A 26,664-nucleotide genomic window follows, 5' to 3' on the forward strand; every position below is an offset into this window, starting at 1 on the left:
CGGTCTTCTTACGACCGGCTTGTTTGTAGTAAGTGTTATCTCCATGGTTGCTAATGGAGTGGCTCCAACGTCACTGGTACCTTCTGCAAAACAGTCTCACCTCAACTTCGTTGTTTTCGGCGCCTCTCTCCGGTGTACCTTAGTCAGACTGGTTCCTTCGCGGATGGTGACCTCACTCTGTGACAGGTTAGTCAAACGCACCGTTGCCTGGTCGCTGTCCGAGTGGAATCTAACGTTGGACATGGCCAGTGGTTGTCGGTAATCATCCAAGATCCTGGCAGGAATCGTGGTCTCTCCTTGATGGCGTCCAAGCAAGCGAACCAATGCCATCCGGGTGGCACCTGGTCCAAGGTGAAGTTCCCGCTCCAGTTGGACGTCCATTTCTGCCTGCGCTTCCTGGTCCGTGGGACAGGACAAGGTTACTTCTTGGCCTTTTACCTCCATATGGGTATGCCCATCGTTCAGCACCGGTTGACCGATCAGCAAATCTACGTTCGGAAGATGTATGGACGCAATAACTGCATCCACCGTCAACTGTCATCGGTCGACAGTTACTACTAGCTGGGTCTGCCTGTTGGCGTCTGTCCTGCCGCCCCCGAAACCGGACAGTGTCGCTTGTACAGGTTGAGTTTGAAGTCCGATTCTCTTCACGCATTCTGGCGAGATTACGTTACACTCGCTACCAGTGTCCAAGTACACGGATAACCCGTTCCCTTCTGGTGTAACGCCCCATTTGCGATAGCCAGGCACAGACATTTGGAGGACGTTGATTCGCTGTAAATCGAATCGCGGTTTAACATCTCTCCTCTTAGGACACCTCTTCGCGTAATGTCCCCGTTCCTTGCAAAGGCGACAGACATCATTAGTTCTGGATCGTGGGCAGTTGCGACTTATGTAACCTACTTCCTGGCAGTTAAAACAACGTTTGAGATCCGACCCGGATAGTCGCCTTGGTTCAACATCGTCAGTCGTCCTCTTGTCTCTGCGGCGGCCTGGTTCATGGAACGATAGACGCGTACTCGGCCCCTGGAAGGGATGGCTCCGGTTTTGTTGATGGCGTCGCGGCGACGGGTGTGGACGGGAGCGCGGCGATGGCCTTTCGTGAGAAGTCGAACTGTCTTCCGTGCTCCTGGCATCTAATTTTGACAAGCAAAACTTGATTTGATTCTTATATTGTATTTCACCAAATTGTGGTTCAGTTATATCTTTTCTTATAATTCTATTCGTTTTAATCCACAGTGTCAGCAAATTGACAGAGCAAAGGAATATCGTGATGATTTTTCGATTTGTTATAATATTGTTGATGGTAGAATAGTTTCGAATCAATCTCATCCTTATATTTCAACCTACACTGGAAGACTATAAATGAGATTCACAAATAATTAAATATAACTTAACTTTACAAATAAAATTACTTAGTTTAACTTAAGTCGAAAATTTAGTTTGGTGTTATAAAATGGTTTCGACACATTGTCGATTTTTTCAACCACCAATTTTTCAGTAGAAAGATTTACAGCTATATATAACATAATTATTTATAATATATACAACATAATTATTTAGGAAACGCATTTACCGTCATAGAGTACAGATTACAATAGGAAAAATTTCTTCGCCACAATTATAAAATTATTATATATTATACACATGCTTAATTCTCAAAATGAAAGTACCTGCTTTATACGCAGACAGATATGTGGAACTCCAACGCGAACATTCCAGTCCTCAGCCTTTTTGGTAGAACTTTTGGTAATGCTGTTTTCTTCTTTATTGGGATTTTTGCTTGTACTATTTTTGATTTCTTGGATTTTTTTTTTTCATATTTCCCGATGTGTGGCTTTGTCATAGCACATTTCATCTTTATTTATATGATAGTAATCAGTCTGTCAATGTGTCAATTCCTGATGTTCAACGAATCGTCGAAATGGCTTATTTGTTTTTTATTTAAATTAAATAATTTAATTGTGTGTGTTTTAGCATAAAATATATCATTAATTATAAAAATCTTGAATACAGATGAAAATTATACGTACATTTAAATCCAATTCTTGGGCCACTAGAATCTTTCCAGCATTTGCCTTTTACATCGTACTTTCAGATTTCAATCTTAATTTATTGAATTTATTCTGAAAACAAATTATGTATAAGAGAGGTAGGTTTCGATATGAACTGATTAAAGTTTTGTGGTAACCAAATAAAGAAATCTTTTTGGGCTACTTGATTTTATGAAAAATATTTAATTTTGCTTATGACAACGAAATTCAAATATCTGCAAATGAATAATGAATTGTTAATGTCATAAGCTCTTTATAGAATAACTTAAGAAACATAGTTCTTAATTATTTTTATAGGTAGATCAAGTTGGAACATATTGTATAAAATTTCATAAGATTTGTGCTCTCAATCATTAACATCCATATTGCTTAAAAGTAAATCCCAATCAACTAATGACAAGTGATAGTTTAATGAGTAAACCTCAGAACTCATGAAAACACTAAACTCATCATTAGTCCAATTCACTCGGGGCAGGTTTCAATCTCCAGTTACTAAAAATATATCCACTGATGCACAATGATTGGAATAAAAATCAGAACCAGATGCTGGTAAACTGTTCCAATTATTCACTTTTGGCTTTTGACCATAATGGATATAAAGACTTCCAGTCCTTTCATGTCTTTTCGGTGAGCACAGGGGTGCGTCATCATCAGACGATTTCGACATCACTTTTAGAGGCATGACCCACTTCGTGGAAAACTTTTGCGTTTCGGAGGTGTGGGGTGGCTAGTTGGGAGAAAGGATTGGTGTTAGAAGTAGGAGTATTTCCAGGATTTACCGAAGGTGTCTGTAGTTTAGCAGACAGCTTACTGCATTACTTACTTTCATTCTTTGTAGTTCACCCTCTAGTTCCGATATTTTAATCTTAAGGCCTCTTGAAGCGCCGGCAGACTTTTGGGTTTTATTGAGATTTTCACTTGGCTTGTCTTTTCTCCTCAAAATACATATAGTTTATTTATCTGAGTTTGAATCCGAATATAAACGCACACTGGTAAAATGTAATATTTTTCAAGGAAAAGAATAATATATATATTAGGGCAAATTTTAATATTGATAAGATTTAGATGACTGAGATAATGTTAGAAATTGTTCAGTGTTCAAATTTATGTATTTTGAATTGAATTAAAGCAAAAAGGTCAATACACTAACATTTAGAAAAAAGTTTTCATAGAAAAGAAATACTTAAATTAGTTTGGCAATATTGTGAAGACTGATATGGAATACGGTTCGTATTCTTTGACAACTCCTTGACAATCTTGACAACTGATCTTTGTGTAATTTTATTTTGTTCGGTATCCTATAATGCTCTTTGGCGAATTACGGAAAGAGGTTATTTCAATCTGCCAAAATGTGGAGAATGTGTATCGTATAAATATTACTCCAGGAGCTGACCCAGCATACTAAATTTGATAATATGCTTTGCTTAGTTAACTTAATGCTGTCTTGTTAACCCTAATTAGTTTACTTGAAGGATTCTTCTAAAAAAAATCTAATTTACAGCGCAATGTAGCTTACACTACTATAAAGAATGAACAATTTTGACACAACTTAAAACAAATAATGTTTCATCTCCTCTTGGGATGCCAATTGTAACTGATGCGATGACCAGGTAGGAGTGCACTGAAACTACACATAAACTGTTAAAATTGTAATTTGAATTGTGCGCCTGTGGACAGTTAAGTTGTAATTTTAACACTAAATTCTTAAATATAATTTTTTCTTGAGAAATAATAAATTCTTTTAAGCCCAGAAAGACTTATTTACTGAGAAAAGTAATAAAGTTAACCTAAAACGTCAATACGACAATTGAAAGGTGATTTCTCGTAACATTTGGAATAAGGGTTCTTAAATTGTCAGCAAACAATCAATTGGCATTAATTGAAAAGTTAACCGGCCGAGATAATTACGTAACCTGGTTATTTGCTATAGAAACACATCTACAGCAAGAGAAGTTGTGGACTGCATAAAACCCCCCACATGTGTCATTGTGGACACAAAACGAGACACAAAGGCAAACACTAAGATAAATTTACTAGTTTACTCAATAAATTACGTGCACATACAAGAGAGTAGTACTGCAAAATAAGTATGGGATAAATCTTGGTTGACACGCTGTGATGGGCTGCTGCATGATCTCTGTAATACTTCACTTACTGCATGTTAAAACGTAGAGAAATATATGAGTAAAATAATGTGTACCGCTCACAAGCTCAGAAACATTGGTTTCGAAGTTGACGATGAATGGCTATTTACAGTGCTACTCTCCGGTCTACCAGAATCCTATCAACCAATGATTATTGCTATTGAAAGCTCCCGCATGAAGATACCTTCTGTTTCTGTGAAATCAAAACTATCACAAGATGTTAAACAACCTGAAAGTGACTCAACAGTATTGTCAGTCATCAAGAAAATTAAAAACAACCACAGAAACAAAGTAAGGGTCCAAGGTGCTACACTTGTAACAAGTAAGGTCATAAAAGTCCTCAAATGCAAATCCAGAACCAAGAATGTTCAACAAAAAGCAAGTAGTTCATCATATGCTGCTGCGTTTGAGGCAACATCCAGCCAAAATGACCCATGGTAAGTGGCTTCCGATGCATCGTCACACATGACAAGACGTAAGAACATGCTTGAAAATATGACGGCTCCTGTCATACATAAAATCAGAGTCGCAAACAACAAAGTATAATCTGTGCAATGCTCAGAACAAGTGAGGTTGGACCATTATGACGATGAAGGTCAAAACAAAAAGGTGCTTTTTACAAAAGTATTATGTGTTCCTAAATTGGCAACAAATCTATTGTCTCTAAGTCAGATTATTTGCGATGGTAGCCAAATAAAATTTGACGGAACGAGCTGTGTTATTATGTGTTCCTAAATTGGCAACAAATCTATTGTCTCTAAGTCAGATTATTTGCGATGGTAGCCAAATAAAATTTGACGGAACGAGCTGTGTTATTATGAAGAGCAGAAGTGAGGTAGTATCTTCCTACTGTAGCTTTATGTTAGGGTCGACTGGAACAGTATTAGGATCAGCATTAGTCATTTCAATTCTGCTTAATATTTGTTCCATATAAATACTAAAACTCTTTTCGGTGTAGAGTCGAATTTGGCATGCCAGCAGCAAGGGAATTCTTTTAACCCATATGGTGACTTGTTCAATTTACATACCATGTTTTCGTCATGATCCAACCCTTCTTGTTAAGTCATAAATAGGTGTCTTCAAGTTCTCCATATAAAAATGCTGTCTTTACGTCTAGTTACTTGATTTTGTGATTATTTTGTACAGCCACAGATAGTAACGATCGTATTGAACTGATTGTTTGTGCAAAAGTTTCCTGGTAATCAACACGTGCAATTTGTCCATATCATTTCACACACAGATGTGATTTGTAACGTGGTCATTAAATAAATGAATCACTGTCATTAAAGTTATTATAACAAATCGAAAAATCATCTCGATATTTCTTTTCTCTGTCAATTTGATGACACTGTCAATTAAAACAAATAGAAATATAATAAAAATATAACCACAATTTGATGTAATTTTAATACAATGAAAGAAACAAATCAAAATTACTTGAAAGATGACAACTTTTTTCTAAATTACATATTTAGAATATGGTTTAATTGGTCATTGGACGTTTTGTTTATATTGTAACGTGTGGCACATGTCACAAGGAAACGTAATCTTAGCAACATAAATGTTATTTTCTTTTATTTGATAAACAAAATTCCTTCGTTGCTACTGAAACTTGAAAGTTCGTGATTTCCGTGATTTTTTAGCACTCGTAATCGAAATCCTCAAACAAAAAGTTGCCATTATTGTAATTGTTTAAATATTTCACTCTTTTAAATCAACAGTAAATTAACGTGGTTGATTCTTTCAGCTTGAATTAGTGAGCGACAATTTTCAACTATGCACTGAATTTTTCTCTTTCACTTTTGGTTGGGTTATCACTCTCCCACAACACTAAGATACCAATGTTTCCATATTTGCTAATTTTATGAGGAAAATTATTTAGATTCCTCATGTCTGGATGACAAGTTCAAATAATGTCAACACAACTTTTAAACCAAATCATGAAATATTGATTTCTATTCTACAATTTTCTGCGTAAAGATTTGCAATCTTTTTACAGTAGCAATTTATAAGTAATAGCATTCTTTTGTTGATTTATTACATATATATTTTTAGTGTCTCCACGTTTTCTTGAGAGTTGCTATCGAGTACGCACGTTTTGAGAACTTTCTGACAACTTAGTCAACTAATGTTGAAGTATTTCCGTTCTGGTTAATTGCTGATCTTATAATCGCGATACCGATTATAAAAAGAGGTTATTTTATATGACAAAGCATCGCAGAGCCTGTTATCCTATTAACCAGTATTTTTCTAAATATCTACTTTATAGTGCAACAAGGGCAACATAATTAAAAGGAACGCTTACACTATTATAGACATTCAAGAAGTGAGACACGATTACTTGTTTTACTTATATGTTCCATACTTGCTTTAAAAATATATTAAAATCGTGGTAGTAACTCTCCATATGCGTTGAGTTGTAAATGGAGTTCTTAGGATGCTTTATTTAAATTTGCAATTTGTAATAAGAAATAATTTTTGAGGGTATTAGAGAGTTTGATGAATAACCCGAAAAGTTTTGACAATGACAGAATATGGAAGGGCGTGACAACTAAGTTGACTTATTAATTACTAGTCAATAATAGATAACGTTAACAGAGAAATGGAAAGATTAACTATTTCTACACATTATTTCTTCTTCAACAATAACGCATACTTTAAGCTGGAATTTATATGCTAAATTACTGTCCATCCCATCTAAAAATTGTTCTGCAATCAGTGCACCAGAATATTCACCAGTTTTTCTTTTACATTTACGCAAATTTATTTTAGTTTGAGCCAAACCAATTTTTCTAGATAAACTACCGCCTAATCTGTTACACATTTCTAAATTTCAAACATATTACATTAAAATCTTTTATGTAAAGTGTAACTTTCGAAAATAATGTTGATTTATTTTTTTAAAAAAACTAATCACTTTACATTACAATCGTTATGATTATCTACAGTGGAAAACTTACTTGACAACTCCAGCCCAGTTAGTTCAGCAAACAATAAATCATGGCAGATTCCATCAGATGCCTTGTAAAAGTCTGTATAAACAACATCAACCTGTAAATGATTTTCAAGAGCAACAACTGTCGAATTGTTATAAATAAGAAGGTTGGTCGCAGAAGATTTACATTTGCAAAATCCATGTTGACTCTCATTTATAATATTTTGGAACTATTTTGAAAATGAATTTTTTTGGACAATTATGGAATACAAAACATTTTTCATACAGGCCTAAATTTGTTACAAGTAAGCTATCTCCATTCTTTAAGGTAGGTGTAATAAATGATTTTTTCTGTACATTAGGAAATAAAGCACATTTTAAAAACAAGTTAAATTCCATTTTTAGAGGCTTTGTTAATGATAATCCACAATTCATTCAATGCTGTAGAAGGAATATCATAAGGACCTCTATTACTAGATAATCTGACTTCTGAGTTCATTAAAAACATCAATCTGGAAAAAATTATTATTATTTTTTGAATATAAACCAAAATATTTTCATGACAAAACGATATTGCTTAAATTTGTGTTTGCATTGAAAGCTAAAAAACGAAACAAACAGCTCACGTGTAAAGACTAAATACTTATTTCTTTTGTAGTTTTCGTCTTTTCAACGACGAAATTGTAAGTTACCAAATAATTGTTCAAGTTCAGTTTTGAAATCAAATTACATTTTGTACATATTCAGGTTCCAACAGCAATGAAGGCGATATGTTTATTAATCAAAAGTAAAACATACTTCTGTTGTCTGAAGAATATGCAATGCTTTAATACAATTCAATATACATAAATTTGAACACTAAGGAAATCGGGTACCTCTGAAAACGTCGGCAGACATTTGGTTTTTATTGAGATTTTCACTTAGCTTGTCTCTTTTCCGGACACTACACATAGTTCACACACATAGTTTATTGATTTAGTAACCGAAGTTACCAGCCAAATTAACAACTCTCCTCTTTCGAATATGGTAACTGAATTGGTCTGAATTTAGTTAGTTACTAAATTCAGACAAATAAAAAAATTTGTTTACCTGGTAGGTAACCTTGGTTACCAATCCAAGAAACAACTGAATTAAGTTTAGGTTTTCGTACTATAAACAGTTTAATAACTGAATTAGCGGTCATGAAATGAGTAAACAGCAAGCGTGCCTGCAAGAAGTTTGAGTGCTTCAAAGTCCTATTGGGGCCACACGGCACATCGCCAGTTTCATTTCAGAAGAAGTTCCTATTAAGAGACAAAAACCGTGAAATAAGAAAATGAAAAGGCGGCTCAAATCCAGGTTCGATTGTCAGAAAGACACAGCTAATTATTGTAAAGCCCCAGTTTTGATCGATGGATTAGAGTACATTTGAGTACCAATTAATTCTCTGTATCGTGTGGAGTCTTTGAACATTTTTAAATCTCTGTTAACTTTTTAAAATATATTTTTTTTGTTTAAGTGTTACTCTTTTCTTACTTTGGTTAATTTCTATTCCAAAAAAAACCTAGCATTCTTTGATCTTCAATTTCTCAGCTAATTCTCTCTTACTTTCATTACCAGTTCGTTTTTCAGCAGTTCTTTTGTACTCCTTAAATTTTTCAAGAAATTCTCCTTTTGACATGAGAAAATACACCTTGCACCATCCACTATTATCGTCTATAAATGTTCGAAGATATCTTGATCCACCTCTGGTTCTAACTCGCTTTGGTCCGCAGATGTCTGAATGAACAATATTCAGTAACTGCTTACTTCTTAATTCTCTGGCAGTAAAGGGTGTCCTTGCATATTTACCTCATTGATATATGCCACACCACGTGGGTAATTTATCGTTATCCAATTTTATTTATACTTAATCAAATAATATAAAATATATAAAATATATAAAATAATTGTTTCAAAAGTGCCATACATCTTTGGAAATCTCGAATCCTTTGATACTCTTGAGGTCCGATGGGCTTATGCATAGGATTATGTCCGCATTTACCTTTTTATCTTATTTACATCCACGTTTTAAGGGCTGATTCACTTTTTTTGTCACCCTGACATCTAACTGACTTTGATACTTCATTAACGAAATTCCAGGTATCGATTTTGGTAAGTAACGCCTCTACCTGAATCCGCCTCGTGTCGAAATTTTCTTTGGATAGAAGTTCAATTCTTGTACCACAGATCGCCATCTCGAGTTCCATGTTTCGATAGTATGGACCTACCTTATAACTCATCCTACATCTGAGAATTAAGCTTGTTTATTCTAATTATAATTTTAGAATAGTGCCGAAGTAATTCTTCCTTAAAATTTAATCTGTACTGTAATCAGTAAATGTGTTTCCTAAAAAATTATGTCGCATATATCTTTTAAGTACTTCTTTCCACTAACTAATTGGAGGTTAATATTAATTAAATTAACCACAAAACTTAAACAAAGTAGTTTCATTTGGAAAGTTATATTATATTTATTTATATTTGGGAACCACATTTATAGTCATTTAGTGTAAGTTGAAATATAAGGATGAAATTGATTCAGAACAGTTCTACCATTAAAGTTATTATAACTCATCTCGACATTTCTTTGCTCTGTCAATTTGTTGACACTGTGGATTCAAACGAATAGAATTATAACAAAAAATATAACTGAACCACAATTTGATGTAATATTAATACAATATAAGATCAAATCAAATTTACTTGAAAGAAGACAACGTGATTCCAAACCACATATTTCGAATTAGGTTTAATTGAATTAACCATAACTCTTGCCTATAATTGGACAGGCTGGCATACATCATAAGGTGAAGTAATCTTAGCAACATAAATGTTATTTTCTCTTATTTGACTAACAATCTTCCTTCGTTGCTACTGAAACATGAAAGATTGCAAAATATCACTCAATACAACACTCACTCCAAAATGTTCGTTTAATTTTGTAAGTACTAATTAATTAAAATTTTATTTATGTGTATATACATCAGGCAAGTTACTTGTTTTCAATTTCATCCCCCACGTCTCTTAGTAGCAAAATATATTTCTGCATTTAAGTATAAAGTTAATGAAAACAATTTCTATTCACATGTTAATTATCTGTCAGATTCACAGACAGTATTCCTTTGATGGAAAATAAATGTCGTCGAGACATCTACAACTGATTTGATTTCAGTGACTCGTAATCGGAACCTTCGGACAGTAGGTGCCGATTATTGTAACTGTTTAAATATGTCACCTTTTTAAATCAAAAAATAATTCACGTAGTTGATTCTTTAAGCAAGAATTAGTGAGCGGCAAATTTCAACTAGGTACTGAATTTCTCTCTTTCACGTTTGGTTGGATTATTACCCTCAAACAACACTAAGATACCAATCTTTCTAATTTTGCTAATTTTATGTCAAAATTTATTTAGATTCCTCATGTCTTGATGACAAGTTCAAATAATGACAACACAATTTATAAACAAAATCAAATCACAATTTTCTGTGTAAAAATTTGCAATCTTTGTTGAGTTGAAATTTATAATTAATAGCTCATTTGTAATTTTGATGAAATTTTCATCTACTTTAGTGCATATATATTTTAAGTGTCTCCACGTTTTCTTGAGAGCTCGTAACCCCTACGCACGTTTTGACAACTTGCTGACAAATTAGACTACTTGGGCATGTTGGGGTATTTTCATTCTAATTAGTTGCTAATCTTATAATCGCGATTATAGGAACCTGGGATCATTTTAAGTAGTTAGTTTCTAAAAAAACTACTTTACCGTGCTATAAGGTATAACATAACTGAAAAGAAAGATAAACATTCAAGAGGTGACACACAATTTACTTGGTTTATCTATATGCTATATGCAGAATCTTAACATCTACTACATGTCTGATCGGTATTCTAAATAAATGATTTTCCAAGTAAATTGCGTCTCAATTCTTGACTCTGTTATAGCGTAAGCTTTATTTTCAAGAATAAGATATTTTTTCGCATTGTAAATTAAATTATATCAGCAGAATGCTACACAGTTAACTGTGACAGGAAAATAGCTCCTCGATTATTATTATAGGATCCTGTGTTCAGAATATCTCGACAATTTAGAAGAACAACTTTGTGTACTTGGTAAGGCCATTATAAAATCGTCCAACAAGCAAAATCTCCAACATCAGTTGACAGTTAGTTGTCAAAACACACGTACAGAACCAGAGTTCTCAAAAACTTCTCTCGTTTTAAGAAATTGTTAATAAATAATTTAATTATTTACTCCAAATAGTATTATTCAAGTCTTAACCGTTAATTTAAACCACACACATGTTCCATTTAAATTTGATCCACTGATGTTAATCATCAAATTTGACTTTCCTTAGAAATTATGTGTTATTCCTTATGAATTACATCTGAAATAAATTAATGGCGCGTATGTTGTTGTTGATTTTTTGAATGGTGAGACACCTACTGTTCTAAAGTTTCACAGCATCTCTTGAATGTTGAAATTGTTAATATTTTAAATTAAGTTTTGGGAACAGTTGTAAATTACAGATGCTAGGTTACAACAAGTGTTCTATTGTTTTTTTAAATTTGGATTCCCTTAGATACAGAATTTATTGCAGTTAATCAAGGCGGAATATTGTAACAATTACATTAATAACGAAATATATCTATTTCAGAGCTCTGATTTCAAATAGTGTTAATTAATCATGAAATTCTCGGAAATCAAGCCACATGAAAATTTCCCGTGGGCTTTTATTTTGCTGTATCAAAATATTACCAATTATAATAATTAAGTTCACTTAAATAAAGTTAGGAGATAAGATATATTAACAAAACACCAAAATGTCTTAGAAACTGTAAAAAAAATCCCGATTTGTATATATATCAAAAGTTAACCAAAGTTATACAATATTACAGAGTACAGAGAGTATTTAGTGTAAAATATCGTGTTATATATACCGCCCCTTTGGTTGACTGAATCAACGCACTACAACGCCGTATAATCAAATTGAGACATCCCTAATTAAAAATCGCTCCGTTATTTTCCTTCTTTCAAAAAAATCTTTGGTCACTGTGTTTTTCATTCTCTTCTACAATATGATTTATTCAATCAATTTTTGAAGATAATTTTTGCAATACCCTCAAAAATTTTTTCTTTTTACAGAATGTAAATTTAAATAAAGTATCTAAGAACTCCATCTACATCCCAACGCATATGGAGAGTTACTACCACGATTTTAACATATTTTTGAGGCAAGTATGGAGCATACAGGTAAAGCAAGTAAATTGTGTCTCACTTCTTGAATGTCTATAAGAGCATAAACTTTCATTTCAATTATGATATACCTTATTACAGATATTTTAGAAGAATACTGCTTAATAGGATACAAGGCTCCGCGATGTTTGATTGTACATAATTACTTCTTTCCATGATCGGTATCGCGATTATATGATAACCGAATAAGCAGAACGAAAACACTACAACTTTAGTTCTCGATGATGTTGTCAGTGTTTTGTCAAAACATGCCTACTCCCAAGAAAATATGGAAACACTAAAAATATATATGCACTAAAGTAGATGAAAGTTTTAACAAAACTGCAACAGATAAATCTATTAATTATAAATTTCAACCCAACAAAGATTTCAAATCTTTATTTCCCCAGAAAATTGTGAAATAGAAATCACTATTTCATGATTTGGTTTATAAATTGTGTTAATATTATTTGAACTTGTCATCCAGACATGAAGAATCTAAATAATTTACGACATAAAATTATCAAATATGGAAAGATTGGTATATTAGTGTTGTTTGAGGGTGATAATTAAAGGTGAAGGAGAAAAATTCAGTGCATAGTTGAAATCTGTCGCTCACTTATTCAAGCTGAAAGAATCTACTACGTGAATTTACTGTTGATTTAAAAAGGTGAAATATTTAAACAGTTACAAAAATAGCAACTTACCGTCTGAAGGTTTAGATTACGAGCCCTGCAAGTCACTGAAATCAAATCAGTTGCAGATCTCTCGTCGACATTTATTTTCGACAGGTAATTAATATGTGAAACGAAATTGTTTTTGTTAACTTTGTTAATTTTATATTTCCATTAGAATAGATTGCTGCTAAGAGAAGTTTCAACTACTATAAGGTGAGGAATAGAATTGAAAACAAATAAAATTTTAATTAATTTGTAATTAAAAAATAAAACGAGTGAGTGTGTGATTGAGTGACATTTTGCAAACAAGTATCAATAGCAACGAATTGTTTGTCAAAAAATAAAATAACATGTCAAATTACGTTTCTTTATGGCATATGTCAGAACTATGTAGTAATTTATAAAAAAGTTGTCTTCTCTCAAGCATATTTGATTTGATTCTTACATTGTATTAATATAACACCCAATTGTGGTTCAGTTATATCTTTTCTTATAATTCGTTTTAATCCACTGTCTCAGCAAATTGACAGAGCAAAGGAATATCGTGATGATTTTTCAATTTGTTATAATATTTTTGATGGTAGAACTGTTTCGAATCAATCTCATCCTTGTATTTCAACCTACAGTGGATGACCATAAATGAGATTCCTAAATATTTAAATATAACATAACTACTTTGTTTAACTTATGTCGATATTTTAATATTAGTTTGGTGTTATAAAATGGTTTCGGAGATTGCATGCTTGCATGATATCCAACCCTGTGAATCCGACAGATACAAGAGACCTTGTCTCTTGGCTGTCTAGACCTCTGCGTCTCTTTTGAACATCTTTTCTTTACTATGTAGCGATTGTTACGTACCTCTTTAGTTTTCCCTTCTATTTTCCTAAACCTTTATGGTTAACTACTCTTAGGTCATGATCTTCGAATCATTGCCCCGAGAGGGGTTTTTAGTCGGTAAAGTCCGGCACTACGTCTTGTAGATTTGCCCCTCTTTGCTCCAATAAAAAAATAATCATAATTTATTCTGAAAACAAATCAATGTGTTATTTTATGAAGCCTTATTTTGTGTTTAGTTGGGAATTCCTGTAAATATAAATAATGAATTTAGCCAAAACAATTCCCTAAAAATAACAGTTTGGTACGATCGGTTTCATTTCTAGCACTACTGTACATAAGTATTTCTGCTAATTACAATTCTCAATGAGGAAGAACCTCATTAATAAAGAGAGAATATTTAACTATTAATTTTGAATTGAAGCGTAGGAGCAACTTCAGAAAGATGTGTTTCTTATGAAATAAAAGTCTGAACTGATAAGAGGTTTGTGGTAAACAAATAAAGAAAACTTTTTGGGCTACTTGATTTTATGAAAAATTTTGTAATATGTTTATATACAACGAAATTCAAATGTCTACAAGTGAATAATGCATAGAAATTCAAACAAAATGGTCCTGTGGCATAAACAACTAGAGTACCTACATTATAAAGGTGTACAGGATTTGTACAGAAAGCGACTGGTACACGGTAATAAATTGGATAATGATAAATTACCCATGTGGTGTGACAATGTCAACGAGGTGAGCAAGCAAGGAAACCCTTTACTGACAGAGAAGGAAGAAGTAAGCAGTTACTGAATATTGTCCATTCAGATATCTGCGGACCAATGCGAGTCAAATTCAGCGGTGGATCAAGATATCTTCTTACATTAATAGACGAATATAATAGGTGGTGCCAGGTTTTTTCCTTAAGTCAAAGAGAGAAGTTTTTGAAAAATTTAAGGAGTACAAAAGAACTGTCGAAAATGAACTGGTAATGAAATTAAGAGAGAATTAGCTGAGAAATTGAAGATCATAGATTGCAAGGTTTTTCTTTAGAATAGAAATTAATCAAAGTAAGAAAGGAGTAACACTAAAACAAAAAAAATATATTTTAGAGAAATTCAGAATGGTAGATTGCAATCCAATTAAAACACCGTATGACTGCCACTCAAAATTTAACAGAGATTTAAAACCATTCAAAGACCCCGCACGATACAGAGAATTAATTGGTACTCTAATGTACTCTAATGTAACCGATCAAAACTGGGGCTTTACAATAACTAGTTGTGTCGTTGGATGTGGTACCGCCTTCCTTTCTGCCAATAGAACCTGGATTTGAGCCTCCTTTTCCTTTTCTTATTTCACGATTCTTGTCTTTTAATAGGAACTTTAATAGGGTCACTAAATAAAAACGAAAATATCACTACCAACACTTTTCCGTAGTTGCTACCGAAACTTGGTTAAATGACGATCGTTACCTCTGCCATTGATAACGACAGAAAAGTCTCTTATTGTTAGCGACTTTTGTCAATTGTTCAAAGTGTGGGTAGCAACCAGGGAATATTGTTGAAAATTACAATTTTTTTTGAGTTGTTCGTCCTTCTTTTGTCTGAATTTAGTTATAATAGTTACCATAATCGAAAGAGAAGAGCTGTTAATTTGGCTTGTAACCTCGGTTACTAAACCAATAAACCATGTGTAGGGTCCGGAAAAAAGAAAAGCTAAGTGAAAAACTCAATAAAACCCAAAAGTCTGCTGACGTTTCCAGAGGTACCCGATTTCCTTAGGAATAAAATTTTGGAACTAGAATGTGAGATACAGAGAGTGAAAGAGTGCTTACACAGCTTTGTCGTCTATACTAGGGATACTATCGGTAAACTCTGATAGTACCCCTACTCCTAACGCTAATCCAAAATCATTATCCCAACTAGCCACCCTTGCATCCCCTGCAAAGTCTCCCAGCTCCAAAACTCAGAAGACTTCTTGGAACTCGGTCACTCCCAAGGAGGTGATGTCGAAATTGTGAACCATTTATGGTTCAGTGTTGAAATTTATGTATATTGAATTGTATTTAAGTATTTTAGACCAAGTACCCTAAGAATTAGAAGAGCCTTCTCATAGAAAATAAACTCTTAAATTAGTATGGCAGAACTGTGTAGATAGAAATGGAATACAGGTTACAGTACTTTAAATCACAAACATTTATATAACCTTGTTATTAAAGTAATTATTTAACGTTTCTATTTGAATGAAATTATTTGGTAGCGCTTATGGCTAGCCGTCTCAGTCTCAGTTTCGGCTCGTATTTTTTGACAACTCACTGACAATCTTGACAACTGATCTTTGTGTAATTTTGTTTTGTTTGGTGTCCGATCCTATAATGCTCTTTGGCGAATTACAGAAAGAGGATATTTCAGTGCGAAAATTGGGATCATATAAATACTAATCAAGGAGATGACCCAGCTTACAAATTCCGATAATATGCATTCCTCAGTTAATTTAATGCTGTCTTTTTAACCCAAAGTAGTTTACCTGAAGCATTCTTCTCAAAAAAATCTAATTTACAGCGCAATGTAGCTTACGCTATTACATAGAAAGGAAAATTATAACACAACTTAAAACAAATAATGTTTCATCTCCTCTTGGGAATCCAATTGTAACTGATGCGATGACCTGTAGAAACTACACATAAACTGATAAAATTGTAATTTGAATTGTGCGTCTGTAGACAGTTAAGTTGTAATTTTAACACTAAATTCTTAAATATAAGTTTTTCTCCTGAAATAAAAAATTCTTTTAAGAAAAATTAACAGGTTATGGAGCCAGAAAAGCCCAGGGAAGCCGAGAATGGTTTACTTACTGAGAAAAGTAATGAAGTTAACCTAAAACGTCAATACGACAATTGAAAAGTGTTTTCTCATAACATCTGGAATAAGGGTTCTTAAATTGTCAGCAAACAATCAATTGGCATTAATTGAAAAGTTAACCGGCCGAGATAATTACGTAACGTGGCGATTTGCTCTAAAATCATACCTACAGCAAGAGGAGTTGTGAAACTGCATAGACCCCACCACATGTGTCAGTGTGGACACAAAACGAGACACAAAGGCAAAAACTAAGATAAATTTACTAGTTGACTAAATAAATTACGTGCACATACAAGAGAGTAGTACTGCAAAAGAAGTATGGGATACGTTTTCATAAGTATTTGATGACTCTTGGTTGACACGCTGTGATGGGCTGCTGCGTGATCTCTATAATACTTCACTTACTGTATGTCAAAACGTAGAGAAATGTGTGAGCAAAATTATATGTACTGCTCACAAGCTCAGAAACATCGGTTTCGCAGTTGACGATGAATGGCTATTTACAGTGCTACTCTCCGGTCTACCAGAGTCCTCCTATCAACCTATGAATATTGCTATTGAAAGCTCCGGCATGAAGATAACTTCAATTTCTGTGAAATCAAAACTATCACAAGATGTTAAACAACCTGAAAGTGACTCAACAGTATTCTGAGTCAACAATACCAACCACAAGAAACAAAGTAAGTAAGGGTGCTACACTTGTAATAAGTAAGGTCATAAAAGTCCTCAAATGCAAATCCAGGAGCAAGGATCATCAATAAAAGAAGAAATGGAAGAAACAAATCGAATTTACTTGAAAGAAGACAACTTATTTCTAAATTACATATTTCGAATAAGGTTCAATTGGACATTGGATGTTTTGTTTATATTTTAACGTCTGGCATATGTCACAAGGAATCGTAACCTTAGCAACATAAATATTATTTTCTTTTATTTGATACACAAAATTCCTTCGTTGCTATTGAAACTTGAAAGTTCGTAAAATGTCACTCAGTCCAACACCCACTCCCAAATGTTCGTTTAGTTTTGTAATTACTAATTAATTAAAATTTTATTTATGTGTATATACATCTAGTTATCCTGTTTTCAATATCATCCCTCACGTCGTCCGTATCACATATTCAAACTAAATTATAATAGTTGGAACTTCTCTTAGCAGCAATCTATTCTAATGGAAATATAAAGTTAACAAAGTTAACAAAAACAATTTCTTTTCACATGTTAATTATCTATCAGAATCATAGATAGTTTTTGAATGTCGACGATAGATCTGCAACTAATTTGATTTCCGTGACTTTCAGGACTAGTAATCGACATCTCCACAATAATGGCATCAAGTTGCCATTATTGTAATTGTTTAAATATTCCTAACGAGTTCCTAAGGAGTATGCACGTTTTGACATCTCTGGCAATTTTGACAGCTAATGTGAGAGTATTTCGTTCTGCTTAATTGCTGTACTTATAATCGCGATACCGATTATGGAAAGAGGTTATTTTATACGACAAAACATCGCAAAACCTGGGATCCTACAGCAGTATTTGTGTAAAAAGCTACTTTAATGTGTGGGCAAACGCATCAAGATATTCTCCAGCTTTTCTTTTACATTTACCCAAATTCAGTTTAGCTTGAGCCGAACCAACTTTTCTAGAAAAACTACCGCCCAATCTATTACTCATTTTTAAATTTCAAACACATTACATTAATATCTTTTATCTAAAGTATAACTTGCGAATATGGTGTTGATTAATTTTTTTATAAAAACTAATCACTTTACATTACAATCGTTATGATTATTTACAGTGGAAAAATTACTTGTCAAATCCAGCCCATTTAGTTTAGCAAACAATAAATCATGGCAGATTCTATCAAATGCCTTTTAAATGTCTGTATAAACAGCATCAACCTGTAAATGATTTTCAAGAGCACCAACTGTCGAGAGTTTATAAATAAAAAGGTTGGTCGCAGAAGATTTATATTTGCAAAATTCATATAGACTCTCATTGATAATATTTTGGAACTATGGCATAATTATTTTGGAAATGATTTTTTTGGACAATCTTGGAAAACAACAAGTAAACTATCTCCATCCTTTAAGATAGGTATAACAAATGATTTTTTACGTACGTTAGGACATAAAGTAGAATTTAAAAACATATTAAGTTTCATTGTTAGAGGCTTTGTTAATGAAAATCCACAATTCATTCAATACTGTAGAAAGAATATCATAAGGACCTCTATTACTAGATAAATAAAGACTTCTGAGTTCATTGAAAACATCAATCTGGACAAAATTATAATTACGTTTTGAATATAAACAAACATATTAGATTTGTGTCTGCATTGAAGGCAAAAAAGTGAAACAAACAGCTAACGAAGTGTAAATACTTATTTCTTTTGTTGTTTTTGTCTTTTCAATGACGAAATTTTAAGAAGTTACCAAATAATTGTTCAAGATCAGTTTTGAAATCAAATGATATTTTGTACATATTCAGGTTTCAACAGCAATGAAGGCGATATGTTTATTAATCAAAAGTAAAACATACTTTTGTTGTCTGAAGAATATGCATCGACAAAAGTGTGTGAATTGTTAATTAGACATTGCTATTCCTAACAAATATCAAAATTTTATATATTTTCTTTGATAAGATAATAATAAAACTTAAACATCTTTTTTAGCTGCTTTTTTTCAATTCTGTTAAACTTATAAATTCACATCACATAATTAGGACCTTCCCACTTTCCGCATATTTTGGCAAATTGAAATAACCTCTCTCAGTAATTCGCTTTTAGAGCATTATATTATTGGACACCAAACGAAACGAAATTACACAAAGATCAGTTGCCAAGATTGTCAATGAGCTGTCAAAAAATATTAACCGAAACTGAGATCTGAGACGGCTAATCATGAGCGCTGTTTTTTCCCAAACCAATTTAAAATTTTCTTCTCTATGAGAAGTCTCTTCTAATTCTTAGTGTACTTGGTCTAAAATACTTTAATACAATTCAATATACATAAATTTGAATACTGAACCATAACTAGTGCATCGTAGTTAGACAATTTCGACATCACCTCCTTGGGGGTGACCGAGTTCCTGCGTTTTGGAGCTGGAAGACTTTGCAGGAGTGGGGGTGGCTGGTTGGGATAAAGATTTGGGATTAGCGTTAACAACTCTTCTCTTTCGATTATGGTAACTATTATAAATAAATGCAGGCAGAGAAAGGACGAACAACTCAAACAAAAATTGTTACTATCAACAATATTTCCTGGTGCACTTTGAACAATTGACAAAAGTCGCTAACAATAAGAGACCTTTCTGTCGTTACCAATGGCAGCGGTAACAATCGTCATTTATCCAAATTTGAGTAGCAACTTCGGAAAAGTGTTTGTTAAGGAATGAAATTGCACATTGATACTTGGAACCCCTCTGTATAGATGCCCTAACGCAAGCGTCATGCTACGAAGGGTTTTTAGTTCTTAGTTTTTAGTCTTTGACGTTTCTAGCCGAGTGCACACTTTGTAATAATATAATAAACGATTAGTTTTCTTGTAACATCGACTATTATTCTCATCACACTCACACCTCAGTTTTCAAAAGTGTTTGTAGTGATATTTTTGTTTCTATTTAGTGTCCCTCTTTTGTCTGAATTTTGTTAGTTACCAAATTCAGACAAATGAAAAAATTTGTTTACTTGTCTGGTAACCATTTTTACCAATCCAAGAAACAACTGAATTAAATTTTTGTTTTCGTACTATAAACAGTTTAATAATCGAATTAGCGATAATGAAATGCGAAAACAGCAAGTGTGCCTGCAAACGGTCGAGTGGTTCCGAATCCTATTGGAACCGGACGGCACATCGCCAGTTCCGTTCCACAAGAAGTTCATACCAAGAGACAAAAACCGTGAATGAAGGAAAGGAAAAGGCGGTTCAAATCCAGGTTCTATTGGCAGAAAGAAAGGTCAACCGCCCGGTAAACCCTGAGCACGACTCCGTTCGAAGTTCCGAAAGAGTTAACTATCTAAAGTAAGTAACAACAGCAAAATTCGGCAAAGCGCCACACCGACATCAGACCCCCAAATGGAGTTAGAGATAACGTTCGTCCTTCTGTTTGAATTTAGTTATAAGAGTTGCCATATTCAGACAAAAGAGAAGAGTTGTTAATTTGGCTGGTAACCTCGGTTACTAAACCAATAAACCATGTGTAGAGTCCGCGAAAAAGATAAGCCAAGAGGTACCTGAAAACTAGACGTTAAGATTAAAATCTCGGAACTAGAGGGTGAATTACAACGAATGAAAGTAAGTAATGCATTAAGCTGTCTGCTAAGCTACAGATACCATCGGTAAATCCTGGAAGTACTCCTTCTTCTAACCCTAACACCAATCCTTCCTCCCGACCAGCCACCCCACACCTCCAAAACGCAGAAGTAATGCAGTAAGCTGTCTGCCTATGGAGGTGTTCTCGAAATCCTGACGACGCACTCCTGTGCTCACCGAAAGGACACGGAAGCACTGGAAGTATTTGTTTCCATTAAGGTCAAAATACAAAAGTTAATAGTTAGAATATGCCTGCTTACAAGGCGACGTGGAATGATAATGCAAGGTACTCAGTAAAACGCTTATTGACTATTTTACAACATTGGTGAGCTGTATACAACTAACTCTGCTCTTACAACTTAACTCTGTTTCTATAACTACGCTCTTCTGTTGTTTTTATTCTCCGTTGTCATCACAACCGTTATACACGATGTCTAGATATTCTAACATAACTTGCCTCGAGTGAATTGGACCAATGATGAGTAAGTATAGTGTTTGCATGAGTACTGAGGTTTACACTTTAAACTATCAATTATCATTGGTTGATTGTGTCTTATGAAATTCTATACAATATGTTCCTACTTTATCTACATGTAAAAAAATTAAAAACTAAGTTTCCTAAGTTGTTCTCTAAAGAGCTTATAACATTAACTATTCGTTTTCATTTGTAGACATTTGAATTTCGTTGTCATAAACTAATTTCAATTTTGTTCATAAAATCAGGTAGACCAAAAAGTTTTCTTTACTTGTTTACCACCAAACTTTAATCAGTTCAAACTTTTGTTTCATACGAACCACATCTCTCTGAAGTTGCTCCTACGCTTCAATTCAAAATTATTAGGTAAATACTCTCGCTATTATTAATGAGTCCCTGCCTCATTGGAAATGATAATCGGAAGAAATACTTGTGTATAATAATGCTAGAAATGAAACAGATCGTATCAAATTGTTATTTTTAGGAAATATTTTTGTGTAAATTCATTAATTTACTTACAGGAATTCCCAACTAAACAAAGAATAAGTACTTTCATGTATATGATGCTCCTTAAAACAACACATTAATACCTAATTAATTTGTTTTCAGAATAAATTAAGATTAAAATCTTAAAGTACGATGCAAAAGGCAAATGGTGTAGAGATTCTAGTGGCCCAAGAATTGGATTTAAATGTAAGTATAATTTTCATCTGTATTCAAGATTTTTATAATTAATGACATATTTTATGTTTAAACACACAATTAAATTATTTAAATTAAATGAAAAACAAATAAAATTGGTATATATAATAAAATTAATATTTAATATTAATTTTATATATCTTTTTTAAAGTATTTCGACGATTCGTTGGGCACGAGGAGTTACGTTCACATGGAAAGGCTGATTACCATCATATAAATGAAGATGAAATGAGCCACGGCACAACCTGACGACATCGGCAAATATTTTCTCTGAGGCTATGAAATATGAAAAAAAATCCAAGAAATCCGAAAAAAGTACAAGAAAAAATCACAATAAAGAAGAAAACATCATTATCAAGAAACCGTATTCAAAAGTTCTACCAAAAAGGCTGAGGACTGGAATGTTCCCGTTTGAGTTCCACATTTCTATCTCTGTATATAGCAAGTACTTTCATTTTATGGAAATGTATCCATAGTGTGGATCTAGGTTTCAACTCATCTATCATCTGAGAATGAAGCTTGTTTATAGCAATTATAATTTTAGATTAGTGCCGAAGTAATTTTTCCTTAAATTTTAATCTGTACTGTAATCACTAAATGTGTTTCCTAAAAAAATATGTTGCATATAACTTTTAAGTACCTCCACTGAATAGTTGAAGGTTAAAAAAATCGACAATGGGTCGAAACCATTTATTAACAACCAAACTTATATTAAATTAACCACAGAACTTAAAGGTACACAAAGTAGTTTTATTTGGAAAGTTATATTATATATAAATATTTGGGAATCACATTTATGGTCATTTAGTGTAGGTTGAAATATAAGGATGAATTTGATTCGGAACAGTTCTACCATTTAGTATAACTCATCTCATCTCGATATTTCTTTGCTCTGTCAATTTGTTGACACTGTGGATTCAAACGAATAGAATTATACCAAAAAATATAACTGAACCACAACTTGATGTAATATTAATACAATGCAAGATCAAATCAAATTTACTTGAAAGACGACATCCCTCACCTCTCTTAGCAACAAAGTATATATCGGCATTTAAGTATAAAGTTAACAATGTTAACAAAAGCAATTTCTATTCACATGTTAATTATCTGCAGAATCACAGACAGTATTTCTTTGATTCAAAATAAATGTCGACGAGAGATCTGCAACTGATTTGATTTCAGTGTCTCGTAATCGAAACCTTCAGAGAGTAGGTTGCTATTATTGTAAATGTTTAATTATTTCACCTTTTTAAATCAAAAGTTAATTCACGTAGTTGATTCTTTAAGCAAGAATTAGTGAGCGGCAAATTTCAGCTAGGTACTGAATTTTTTCTATCACATTTGGTTGGATTATTACCCTCAAATAACACTAAGATACCAATCTTTCCAAATTTGCTAATTTTATGTCAAAATTTAATTAGATTCCTCATCTCTAGATGACAACTTCAAATAATGTCAACACATTTTATTTACAAAATCATGAAAAAGTGATTTCCACTTTACAATTTTCTGATTTGCAATCTTTGTTCAGATGAAATTTATAATTAATAGCTGTATCATTTGTAATTTTGTTGAAATTTTCATCTACGTTTGTGCATATATATTTTAAGTGTCTCCACGTTTTCTTGAGAGCTGACAAATTGGACAACTTGGCCTTAGTTGCTGATTTATAATCGCGATTATAGGAACCTGGGATCCTATTAAGTAGTATTTTTCTAAAAAATCTTTATAAACATTCAAGAGGTGAAACACAATTTACTTTACCTACATGCTCCATACTTGCTTTAAAATAAAGTTCAAATCGTGGTGGTGAATCAAAACTTGAAGATTGTGATGCACAATATAAATTGAACTTTGCGAATGTTATTTGATGGGATAAGAACCCTTTAGAAGATAAATAAAAGTTGCTCAAGTTTTTTGTGCTCTTCGCAATAACTAAATGAACAAGTTTAGAAGGTAAATTTACCAAAGAATAGTTTTGTGCATAATCTGGGTTCATTAGCAACGAAGGCAGTTTGTTTATCAAACAAAAGAAACACATTCAATATTCATACATTCTTCCTTTCTATTTACCTGGAAGAATATCATCATCTAACACATGTCTGATCGGTATTCCAAATAAATGCTTTTCTAAGAAAATTGTGTCTCAATTCTTGACTCTGTTATAGCGTAAACTTTATTTTCAATTATAAGATGTTTTTTCGCATTGTAAATTAAATTGTATCAGAAGAATGTTTCTCTGTTAACTGTCACAAGAGGATAGCTCCTCCATTATTATTATAGAATCCTGTGTTCAGAATATCTCGACAATTTAGAATATCATCTTTCTATATTTGGTATCGCCAATATAAAATCGACCAACAAGCAAAATGAAATAACTGAAATATCAGTTGTCAGTCAGTTGTCAAAACAAACGTACAGGTCCAGAGTTCTCTTTTTTTTTATTGGGTCAAAGAGGGGAAAATATACAAGACGCATTCTGTTGGATGTCGAAGGCAGTGTCGGACTAACCGACTAAAAACCCCTCTCCGGGCATCGATCCGAAGATCATGGCCTAAGAGTATAACCATATAGGTTTAGGAAAATAGAGAGAAGGAAAAAATTAAAGAGGTTTACAGCTAACCGCCACATACTAAAGAAAAGATGTCCCAAAGAGACGTAGAGGTCTAGACAGCCAAGAGACAAGGTCTCTTGCATCTGTCAGATTCACAGGGTTGGATGTCATGCAAGCATGCAATCTCCGGATTAGAGTGTTGAAAGATAGATCTCCGGAGATTGAGGGCATGTTTGCGCCGCAGCTCCAAAAGAGAGGAAATGTTGTATTCGAAACAGACTTGTCTGTTACGAATATAGTATGGGACACCAAGGGCCGACCTCACTAGCCACATGTAGGTCCCTTGCAGGGACCTAATGAGCCAAGGGGCGGCGGTGCCCCATATAGGAAAAGCATAAGTGAAAAGAGAGTGGACTGTCGCGTTAAAAACACGCAGCTTAACTAAAGAGGAAAGACGTTTAGAAAGGAAGAAAGATTTCAAAGCAACAAAGGCTGCTAGAGCTTTCCACTTTACCAAAGCGACCTGGCGAGAGAAACTGAGTTTCTTGTCAAGTATGACACCCAGGTACTTGGCGCTGGGACTCCACTCAACTTGGTGATCATTGATAAGGAATTTAGGTGGCAACCTTGGTCGATTTGAGAAGAAGATAGCTTCGGATTTAGAACGATTGATCTCCAATCTCCATCGAGAGTACCAACAGAGCAGTTTAGGCAGGAAGTTCCTAATATGGATCTCCGCATAAAATATACATCTGTGGGAGCTAATTAAGGCAACGTCATCGGCATACATTGCTATAGTAACTCTAGGATAAGATGGTATGTCGCTACAATAGAGATTGAAGAGAGTAGGAGATAGTTTGGAGCCTTGCGGGACACCAGCGGTAATAGTTCTCGAAGAAGAGAACTCGCTTCCAACCCCGGAACGAAAGGAGCGGTTGGAAAGGAAAGAGCGGATAGTGCCGATCAGATAAGAAGGAAAATTTAACGAAGCCAGTTTGTGTATTAGACCAGCGTGCCAAACCCTGTCAAATGCCTGCTTGACATCAAGGAGCAACATGGTACCATGCTGCCCCTTGTTACGCCTTCCAGCCATATCCTCGGTCACTCGCAAAATCTGATGACCGGTACCATGGCCTCGACGAAATCCAAACTGAGCGTTCGGCAGGATGTGCTGGTCAGCCATAAATTCCTCAAGCCGAGTCCGAATAACCTGCTCCGTCACCTTGCTTAGCGAAGAAAGGAGGCTAATGGGACGATAACTGCTAGCAAGGTGGGCAGGTTTGTTGGGTTTTAAAATGGACACTACCGTCGCCACCTTCCATGCCGACGGGAAGTAGTGGAGACGGAGCATCGCATTTATAAAGTTAGTAAGCATTACCACCTGAATGGTAGCAAGCTTCTTAAGGGCCACGTTGGGGATGGTGTCTGGGCCGGGACTTTTCCGGTTATTGAGGGCTTTAAGGATACCTCTGACTTCGCTGGGAGAAGTAGGAAGAATGTCACTATCAGGTTTTGGGAAAGTCATAGAGTCCACCTGACGGCTGATAGAGTTGTGCTCTACAACAAACCCAGGAAAACTGGCGTTTGGAGAGCATTGCCGCTCAAGGGAGTCTGCAAACACCTCCGCTTTATCCTTGTCCAGGACGACTTTGATGCCATCATGAACAAGGTGCGGATAGCGCATACGCCTCCCTCGGATAGACCTTATGACTTTCCAGGTCCGACGAGGATGGAGTTCGGCCTCTGCTATGAACTCCTGGAACGAGGAGCTCCGGAGTTCAAGCAGGCAGGCCCGGACCTCACGGCTCAGGGCGTTGTACCGGGCCTTGATGAAGGGGTCCCGAGTACGCTGCCAAAGTTT

The 26,664-nt window shown here is 34.1% G+C and overlaps 1 protein-coding gene across 1 annotated transcript; it reads right to left on the reverse strand.

Annotated features, from left to right (window-relative positions):
- Positions 1-537: 537 nt before the first annotated feature.
- Positions 538-26,328, reverse strand: LOC126265258 (uncharacterized). Its single transcript, XM_049965988.1, has 2 exons — positions 26,182-26,328; positions 538-1,155 (listed from the first exon to the last, which is right to left on the reverse strand). Exons 1-2 carry the CDS (start codon positions 26,326-26,328, stop codon positions 538-540), a joined length of 765 nt encoding a protein of 254 aa, XP_049821945.1.
- Positions 26,329-26,664: the final 336 nt, after the last annotated feature.

The sequence above is a fragment of the Aethina tumida genome, chromosome 1 (assembly GCF_024364675.1).
Source record: "Aethina tumida isolate Nest 87 chromosome 1, icAetTumi1.1, whole genome shotgun sequence".
In the NCBI taxonomy this organism is placed as follows: Eukaryota; Metazoa; Arthropoda; class Insecta; order Coleoptera; family Nitidulidae; genus Aethina; species Aethina tumida.

Bases quoted from the DNA above. Each gene is read 5' to 3' on its own strand.
- LOC126265258 (XM_049965988.1), bottom strand. From the start codon at position 26,328: ATGACTTTCCCAAAACCTGATAGTGACATTCTTCCTACTTCTCCCAGC. The intron at 1,156-26,181 runs GTAATGCTTACT...AATCAAATCAAG, and splicing joins AGCTTGCTACCATTCAGGTG to TTTTGCTTGTCAAAATTAGA.